The 10027-nt window shown below is 49.3% G+C and overlaps 1 protein-coding gene across 1 annotated transcript in view; it reads left to right on the forward strand.

The window, feature by feature from the left end:
- The first annotated feature begins 2548 nt into the window (after nt 1-2548).
- RSPO4 (R-spondin 4) overlaps nt 2549-10027 on the forward strand; it is a 130209-nt gene continuing 122730 nt past the window's right edge. Inside the window, exons 1-2 of the mRNA XM_060233462.1 lie at nt 2549-2612; nt 2871-3050. Of these exons, the coding sequence (XP_060089445.1) occupies nt 2549-2612; nt 2871-3050 (244 nt within the window). The remainder of the gene's footprint in view (nt 2613-2870; nt 3051-10027) is intronic.

The following is a 10027-nucleotide window of genomic DNA, read 5'->3' on the forward strand; positions in this document are numbered from 1 at the left end:
ACAGGGGAGGGACGGTGGCTCAGTGGCAGAGCATCTGCTTGGTAAGCAGAAGGTCCCAGGTTCAATCCCTGGCATCTCCAAAAAGGGGTCCAGGCAACGAGGTGTGAAAAACCTCAGCTTGAGACCCTGGAGAGCCGCTGCCAGTCTGAGTAGACAATACTGACTTTGATGGACCAGGGGTCTCATTCAGTAGAAGGCAGCTTCATATGTTCATATGTTCGTAACCAGACGCCTGCAGCTTCAACTAAAAGCCTGGTGGGACAGCTCTGTTTTACAGGCCCTACGGAAGGCTAATAAACCAGGCTGCTGTTGTTGTCGTTATTATTATTATTGATTTATATCCTGCCGTCCCTGCTCAAGTTGGGTCACAAATCTTTGTAAAGATTACCGGTAGACTGTTGTATCTGGCAAACTCTGCAAACGGGATTTTGCCGCCGTCCTTTCCCTCGGTTGTTCTCCGACTGTGAACCGGGATTTAGAAAACGAGTTCTGTGAATCTCTCGCAGGAGGGAGGAGGTGGAACAGAGTGAGGAGATAGTTAGGAAGCCTGATAACAAAACTGGAATTCGTTTCAGCCAAAAGTTCAAAGCGGTCATGAAATCCCAGCCGGTCATTCGGTGCCGCTGTAGACGAACAATAAATTTAAACCCATTCCGCGTGAAATATTGCGAGAGTCCTGCATTTTATTTAGAGGGGGGGAGGATGGACTGTGGCTGTTACTTTCTGGGTCCCCAACAATGCGTGCAGTTCAGAGCTGGCGCTCCCCCCCCACCGTCAATACAGAGCCAGTTTGGTGTAGTGGTTAAGTGAGCGGACTCTTATCTGGGAGAACCGGGTTTGATTCCCCACTCCTCCACTTGCACCTGCTGGAATGGCCTTGGGTCAGCCATAGCCCTGGCAGAGGTTGTCCTTGAAAGGGCAGCTGCTGTGAGAGCCCTCTCCAGCCCCACCCACCTCACAGGGTGTCTGTTGTGGGGAAGGAAGGTAAAGGAGATTGTGAGCCGCTCTGAGACTCTTTGGAGTGGAGGGCGGGATATAAATCCAATATCTTCATCTACCTCACAGGGTGTCTGTTGTGGGGGAGGAAGGTAAAGGAGATTGTAAGCCGCTCTGAGACTCTTCGGAGTGGAGGGCGGGATATAAATCCAATATCTTCTTCTTCTTCTTCTTCTTCAAGAAGCCTATGAATCACTGATTGAGTCTTTATTTATATTTTTCCAGAAGTTTTAGGGACAATTTTTTGTAAAGGTTTCAAAATTGTCCAAAGCTTCTCTATTCCCCCCCCTGAAATGCTATTAAATGGCATTCCTGTTGAGATGCAGGTAGCGTTCACTATCCAAAGTGATCCTATCCCTTCGGAGAGATTAGAGTCCAGCTGTACCAAAGACCAGGAAGATTTCCAGGGTGTAAGAGTTCAAGAGTCAACACGTCCTTCATTGGAGGGCTTTGAGTCTCGAAAGCTTATACCCTGAAAATTCTGTTTGTCTCTAATGCGCAACTGACATGGCTAGCTTCTGAAACTTCTTCTTCGGATGGGTCCTTTCATTAGATTAGAATACTCCAGGTAGCTCTGTAATAATATTTTTCCTGATTACTTTTATTTTAACGTAATGCCGCTGGGGAAGCTGTGATTCAAGGGAGGGAGAGGGACTGGTGGTCTGGGGAGAGAAGCTATTTCACACTGAAACTCTTTTTTTTTGTGGCTAAACACCATTTAGAGATGGAGTTTTTTGGCGAGAAAATCCCCCAAGAACCAAGAGTTCCTCTTCCTTCTGCGTTTTGAAATCATAGCCTTCCGCCATGAGTACACTTCTGTTTTAAAAAAATCGTTGTTGGAAAATGACCATATGTCTGTACAAAAGATGTACGCTTGGTTCGTTTTCGGCTCTGGAACCAACGCCAGCGACAGATCTCTGTTGTATTTGTTCTAATTCCCCCCCCCCCTCCTGATTTCAGGTTGTTCTCGTGTTCCTGCAAAATGCGGCTGAATTATTTTTAACGGCTATGGAGAATATCCAGTTTTGCCAGCCGTTTGTGGAAAACAAATGCAACGCTGAACAGAAGAGGGGAGACGGCAAGACGGCGCAACATGTTTTTCTCGCCGGACTTGGGAGGGGAGACACCCTTCTGCCATGCAGAGATAAAAAGTTTGGAAAGAGAATGGCCCAGGTCAGTAGCTCTCCAATGAAAATTTATTAGTTGCTGTCCAAAAGGAAAAGGGTACGGCTCTTTGGATTCTCTCGCCCGACTTTGTTCTTGCCAAGAGACACTGAGTTTGTCATATGGAATACGGCTGAGTAAATTGAAGTGATTACAATTCCATCCCATTTCTGAAATAAAGTCCCAGGGAGAGGCTGGTGTTTGTGTCTGACTAATCTAGAAAGTCTGTCAGGAGAGTTTTACGGGGGGCTGCGGTGACTCGGGGGCAAGGGTGAACGAGTGTCTCGTCAGCAGGGACACGGTTAAATCCTTGACTCCACCCCGATAATTTGGAAAGGCTTCCCATTGAACCTGACTCCCTAGCCATGGCAGAAGCCTGCAGGACACAATGCAGCCAGACGGCTCCCGGGAGAGGTCGAACCCGGCAGAGGTTAAACCTGACGCTTTCCTAAGTAGGAAAAGGCTGCTCTGTTTGCTCTTTGACACGGGATCTTGTCAAAGTCGGTGAGGGAGAGGAGTTCCACCTTGAAGGGTGCTCTCTGGGTCCGCCTCTGATGTTTCTTCAACAACATGGTGCAGATGATAGGCTGAACACCTTCGATGCCCGCTCTGCGCCACCTTAGAGGCTGCCTTTTGTGCCAAGAGACAAGCCTCGGGAGATGCGGTGAACATTTCTTTCTTTTTCTCTCTGCTTTTGTTTTGCACAACAGCTGTTTTCTTTCCGTTGCTCCCTCAACATTTTGCGAGCGGAGGCACGTCAAGCCGTTCGGATGATCTGATGCTCTCCTTGCCTCAAATTATTCCTGGCCAGATGCAGTGGATACTTTTCCTGTTGCTGTTATTCGTAAACTCCATGGAAATGCTCACTCAAGCCAGGAGGAAGAAACGAGGTAGGTGCTGGAGGGGGGGGGCGGTGTCTGTTGTCTTGCCTTGGCAGCGGTGAACTGCTTGAAAGAGGGTAGCGACAAACCTGGCGGTGTCTTTTCCTTTTCTTCCCCAGCACATTTGATGGCTTGAACTGGGAGGGAATGGTGGCTCAGTGGTAGAGCATCTGCTTGGTAAGCAGAAGGTCCCAGGTTCAATCCCCGGCATCTCCAACTATAAAGGGTCTAGACAAGTAAGCATGAAAAACCTCAGCCTGAGACCCAGGAGAGCAGGGGAGGGAGGGTGGCTGGCTCAGTGGTAGAGCATCTGCTTGGTAAGCAGGAGGTCCCAGATTCAATCCCCGGCATCTCCAACTAAAAAGGGTCCAGGCAAATAGGTGTGAAAAACCTCAGCCTGAGACCCTGGAGAGCAGGGGAGGGAGGGTGGCTCAGTGGTAGAGCATCCGCTTGGTAAACAGAAGGTCCCAGGTTCAATCCCTGGCATCTCCAACGAAAAAGAGTCCAGGCAAGTAGGCATGAAAAACCTCAGCCTGAGACCCTGGAGAGCAGGGCAGGGAGTGTGGCTCAGTGGTAGAGCATCTGCTTGGTAAGCAGAAGGTCCCAGGTTCAGTCTCCGGCATCTCCATCTAAAAAGGGTCCTGGCCAATAGGCATGAAAAACCTCAGCTTGAGTCCCTGGAGAGCTGCTGCCAGTCTGAAAAGACAATACTGACTTTGATGGACTGAGGGTCTGATTCAGTAGAAGGCAGCTTCATATGTTCATATGTATCTCAGTGTGATGTGAGCCAGGTGTTGACAGGTCACATATTGGGGAGGGACGGTGGCTCAGTGGTTAGAGCATCTGCTTGGGAAGCAGAAGGTCCCAGGTTCAATCCCCGGTATCTCCAACTAAAAAGGGGTCCAGGCAAGTAGGCATGAAAAACCTCAGCTTGAGACCCTGGAGAGCCGCTGCCAGTCTGAATAGACAAGACTGACTTTGATGGACCCAGGGTCTGATTCAGTAGAAGGCAGCTTCATACGTTCATATATATTCATATGCTCTTGGGATTGTTCCTTTGGAGTGGTGGGGAAGTTCCAGGTGGACGTTGCCTTGGTGATGGTGATGATGCCAGGTTGTCCTCACCTCTCTGCAGCTGGGGTTCAAGCCATGCAGCCCCTTGTGTGTTGTGCAGCCAGCTCTACGGGGGGCAATGGGCTCTCTTTGCTCCAGAGCTATGGGTTGTGGCTCAGTGGTAGAGCATCTACTCGGCATGCAGAAGTTTCCAGATCCAATCCCTGCCATCTCCAGTTCAAAGGACCAGGCAGGAGGTGATGGGAAAGACCTCAGCTTGAGGCCCTGAGAGCCAGGAGGAGGAGCCATGGCTCAGTGGAAGAGCCTCTGCTTGGCATGGAGAAGGTCCCAGGTTCAATCCCCGGCATCTTCCGTTAAAAGGGCCAGGCGGTAGGTGATGGGAAAGACCTCAGCCTGAGACCCTGGACAGCCATTGCCAGACTGGGAAGAGAGAAGACTGATGTTCACAGCCAAAAGGTCTCATCCAGCAGATGGCAGCTTCAAATATTCATGTGTCCCGGGCTCAGTGGTCACCTTCTACCGTTGAAAAGGATCAGGTGGTAGGTGATGTGAGAGAAGAAGACGACTGTTGATTTAGACTTCGCCCTTCTCCCTGAATCAGAGACTCAGAGCGGCTTACAATCTTCCATATCTTCTCCCCCCACAACAGACACCCTGTGAGGTGGGTGGGGCTGAGAGAGCTCTGACAGAAGCTGCCCTTTCAAGGACAACTCCTGCGAGAGCTATGGCTAACCCAAGGCCATTCCAGCAGGTGCAAGTGAAGGAGTGGGGAATCAAACCCAGTTCTCCCAGATAAGAGTCCACACACTTAACCAGTACGCCAAACCATCTCCCAGGCTTCTGCCCGGAGAGTGGCTGCCGGTCAGAGTAGGCAACTGACCTTGATGGACCAGTGCTCTGATTTAGTGTAAGGCAGATCAAGACGGGTAGCCATTCTGTAGCAGCAGTAAAGGGAGTCCAGAAAAAAACCAAGAGTCCAGTCACACCTTAAAGACTAGCAAAATTTGCGGAAGGGGAAGAGCTTCCGTGAGTCTCGTGAAACTCACTGCTTCAGGCAGCTTCACGCGTCTGGATGTTTCGAATGTCTGTATTTGCAACGTCTGTAAATGCTCGGATAGCTAGAGCCAAGTGGGCAGCCGTGTTGGTCTGAAGCAGTAGAACAAAGTAGGAGTCCAGTGGCACCTTTAAGACCGACAAAGTTTTATTCAGAATGGGAGCTTTCGTGTTCTCTAAGCACACTTCATCAGACGGTAGGATGGAACGGCCAACAGTCCTAAATATAGAGCAAGTGGGCAGTGAACTGGTATGCAAAATCATGGAGATGTTTGTTAGCCGATTAAAAGAATCACAATTTGGGGTCTGGTGATTGTTAGTTGATTTTTTATTGGGCTGCATCAACAAGGGGGCAATATAAGTCAGAATAGCAGATTGATGTCTATGTCATTAGGTGTGAGGTGCCATAAATAAGAGTCTGTTGTAATGCTAATTCTCTGCCCACATTCTCTATATTTAGGAATGAAGTGTGCCGCTCTGAGTCTCTGATTCAGAGAGAAGGGCGAGGTATAAATCAGGAGAGCCAGTTTGGTGTAGTGGTTAAGTGTGCGGACTCTTCTCTGGGAGACCTGGTTTTATTCCCCACTCCTCCACTTGCACCTGCTGGCATAGCCTTGGGTCAGCCACAGCTCTTGCAGAGGTTGTTCTTGAAAGGGCAGCTGCTGTGAGAGCCCTCTCAACCCCACCCACCTCACAGGGTGTCTGTTGTGGGGGAGGAAGGGAAAGGAGATTGTGAGCCGCTCTGAGACTTTTTGGAGTGGAGGGCGGGATATAAATCCAATATCTTCATCTACCTCACAGGGTGTCTGTTGTGGGGGAGGAAGGGAAAGGAGATTGTGAGCCCCTCTGAGACTCTTCGGAGCGGAGGGCGGGATATAAATCCAATATCTTCATCTACCTCACAGGGTGCCTGTTGTGGGGGAGGAAGGGAAAGGAGATTGTGAGCCCCTCTGAGACTCTTCGGAGTGGAGGGCGGGATATATATCCAATATCTTCATCTACCTCACAGGGTGTCTTGTTGTGGGGGAGAAGGGAAAGGAGATTGTGAGCCACTCTGAGACTCTTTGGAGTGCAGGGCGGGATATAAATCCAATATCTTCATCTACCTCACAGGGTGTCTGTTGTGGGGGAGGAAGGGAAAGGAAATTTTGAGCCCCTCTGAGACTCTTCAGAGTGGAGGGCGGGATATAAATCCAATATCTTCATCTACCTCACAGGGTGTCTGTTGTGGGGGAGGAAGGGAAAGGAGATTGTGAGCCGCTCTGAGACTCTTCGGAGTGGAGGGTGGGATATAAATCCAATATCTTCATCTACCTCACAGGGTGTCTGTTGTGGGGGAGGAAGGGAAAGGAGATTGTGAGCCGCTCTGAGACTCTTCGGAGTGGAGGGGGGGATATAAATCCAATATCTTCATCTACCTCACAGGGTGTCTGTTGTGGGGGAGGAAGGTAAAGGAGATTGTGAGCCGCTCTGAGACTCTTCGGAGTGGAGGGTGGGATATAAATCCAATATCTTCATCTACCTCACAGGGAGTCTGTTGTGGGGGAGGAAGGGGAAGGAGATTGTGAGCCGCTCTGAGACTCTTCAGAGTGGAGGGCAGGATATAAATCCAATTTCTTCTTCTTCTTCTTCTTCTTCTTCTTCTTCTTCTTCTTCTTCTTCTTCTTCTTCTTCTTCTTCTTCTTCTTCTTCTTCTTCTTCTTCTTCTTCATTTCAAAACACGCTGGAAAGGTTTTCTGGGATGCTCTGACTTCTGAGCTTGAAGCGACTCTTCCAGCGTCGTTTTGCTGTTTCCAAACCCTTACATGAAACTGACCCTCTCTGTCTTGCGCCGAAAAAAGCAAACCGAAGGATTGGGGGCTTGCAGGACTATCGTACGAGATGCAGCAAAAAAAAGGTTAATTTTTTAACTTGGAAAAAAAAGATCACTAAGGGGAACGCGATACAGTTTTATGACATTATGAAGGCTGTAGAGGAAGTGGATAGAGAGCGGGGGTGCTTTTTTGGTCTCTGACAATACCATATTTTTAAGGCATAAGAACATAAGAGAAGCCTCACTGGGTCAGGCCAATGGCCCATCCTGTCGAACACTCAACGTGCTCCTAGAACCCAGGTAGCAGCCACTGCCAAATCTGCATTTTTTTTTTCACCTTAGGCGGATAAGGCAGTTGGTTCCATACCTGGAGCGTGACGACTTGGCAGCAGTGATCCATGCGATGGTCACCTCGGGAATAGACTACTGTAACGCCCTCTGCGTGGGGCTGCCCTTGACTCAACTCCGGAGGCTGCAACTGGTGCAAAACGCAACAGCCAGGTTGTTGTTGGGGCTAGCCGTACGGTAGCACACCCAACCTTCGCTGGAAACGTTACGCTGGTTGCCTGTGGCGTTCCGGATTCGTTTCAAGGTGCTGGTTATAACCTTTAAAAGCCTTATATGGCCTGGGATCCGTCTGCCTTCGGGACCGCCTTTCCCCGTATGTGCCCCAGAGAGCACTACATTCAGGATCCTGAAATCTCCTTCAGATTCCCGAACTGAAAGAAGTTCAAATGTCCCAAAACATTCTCAACAATAGCCCCCACTCTGTGGAACGCCCTCCCGGAAAACATCAGTGTTCCATCTGTCCCTTGTGCTAATAGCCTCTGATGGACCTCTTCTCCAGATGTTCCTACATAATAACATAAGACCTCTGCACCACCACCTCCTGCATAAGGACATAAGACCACTCGATGAAATTGAAGGGCCCGAGCTTCAGGAAAAACCAAGGGAAATGCTTTTTGTTCCTACTGCGAAACATTGACTTGTGGGATTTGTTGCCACGAAACACGACGTAGCCAGCTCCCTCTCTCAGATGGATTGAAAAGGGGACTTGCCAAATTCATAGACGGCAGATCTATTAACATTAATTAGCCATGATGGTGACATGGAACCTCTGAACACAGAGACGGGCTATTGGACAAACAGCAGGGGAGAACTGATGCTCCCTTCCCCTCATGGTGAGATTCCTAGCTGCATTCCTAGAGAGCCAGTTTGGTGTAGTGGTGAAGTGTGCAGATTCTTATCTGGGAGAACCGAGTTTGATCCCCCACTCCTCCACTTGCGGCTGCTGGAATGGCCTTGGGGCAGCCATAGATCTTGTAGGAGTTGTCCTTGAAAGGGCAACTTCTGGGAGAACTCTCTCAGCCCCACCCACCTCGCAGGGTGTCTGTTGTGGGGGGGAGGAAAGGGGATTGTGACCGCTCTGAGAATCTGAGATTCAGAGTATAGGGCGGGATATCAATCCAATTTCTTCTTCCTCCTCCTCTTCTTCCTCTTCCTCCTCTTCTTCTTCCTCCTCCTCTTTTTCTTCCTCCTCCTCTTCTTCTTCCTCTCCCTCCTCCTCTTCTTCCTCTTCCTTCTCTTCTTCCTCCTCCTCCTCTTCCTCCTCCTCTTCTTCCTCCTCCTCCTCCTCTTCTTCTTCTTCCTCCTCTTCTTCTTCTTCCTCCTCCTCCTCTTCTTCCTCTTCCTCCTCTTCTTCTTTCTCCTCCTCCTCCTCTTCTTCCTCTTCTTCCTCTTCTTCTTCCTCCTCCTCCACTTCTTCTTCCTCCTCCTCCTCGTCTTCTTCTTCCTCTCCCTCCTCCTCTTCTTCTTCTTCCTCCTCTTCTTCTTCCTCCTCCTCTTCTTCTTCCTCCTCCTCCACTTCTTCTTCTTCCTACTCCTCGTCTTCTTCTTCCTCTCCCTTCTCTTCTTCTCCCTCCTCCTCTTCTTCTTCTTCCTCCTCTTCTTCTTCTTCCTCCTCTTCTTCTTCCTCCTCCTCCTCTTCTTCTTCCTCCTCTTCCTCCTCTTCTTCTTCATGCCACTGGTGGGTATCAAAATTGATAGACTGTCATGGCCTGGTCCAGGGAAGGTATTTTATATTAATATTCATAGTGTTCTTTGGTTGGAGAAGAGTGTGGCCAGGGCTTTTTCTGTGGCAGGAACGCCTTTGCCTATTAGGCCACACCCCCTGATGTAGCCAATCCTCCAAGAGCTGACAGGGCTCTTACCACAGGGCCTTCTGTAAGCTCCAGGAGGATTGGCTACATCAGGGGATGTGGCCTAATAGGCAAAGGCGTTCCTGCTACAAAAGAAGCCCTGTGTGCAAAGATGCCACTAAGTACTCCTGAAGAGTTTGTGCTTCTGCAGCTGTCCTTTGGCATTAGATCGGGCTCGAAGTAGTTCTAGGGTTGCCAAGCCCATGGAGACATTGGGGGTGGAGCCAGGAGACTTTGGGGCGGAGCCAGGAGCAAGGTTGTGGCAAGCATCGTTGAACTCCAAAGGGAAGTTCTGGCCATCGCAGTTAAAGGGACAGCATACCTTTTAAATGCCTTCCCTCCATTGGAAATAATGAAGGATAGGGGCGCCTTCTTTGGGGGCTCGTAGAATTGAAACCCCTCGTCAAATCCTTTTGAAACCTGGCGGGTGTTTTGAGGAGAGGCACTGTATGCTATGCTGCAGATTTGGTGCCTCTGCCTCAAAAAACAGACCCCTCAGAGCTCCTGGTACCTGCAGATCAATTCTCCATTATACCCTATATGAGAGAATAATGCTCAGCAGACATCCCCCTCCCCGCTTTTCGATGCCCCTGAAGTGGGGGGAGGGCCTGCAAACCGGGGGATCCCCAGCCTCCACCTGGGGATCGTAACAAAAAAAAGGGAACACAGTAAATGGGATAGGCGATAGAAGTGAAACAACTACTGCGATGAACAAAGATTTATGGTAACCATTTAAAAACCTTCAAATATTTTAATGCTCCACATTTTAAATTTTACAAACTTCATGTTACAATAAAAATCAAATCTAAATATCCATTCATATATTTCACATTGTAAATTAGGCACAC

This window comes from Heteronotia binoei, chromosome 2, assembly GCF_032191835.1.
Source record: "Heteronotia binoei isolate CCM8104 ecotype False Entrance Well chromosome 2, APGP_CSIRO_Hbin_v1, whole genome shotgun sequence".
Lineage (NCBI taxonomy): Eukaryota > Metazoa > Chordata > Lepidosauria > Squamata > Gekkonidae > Heteronotia > Heteronotia binoei.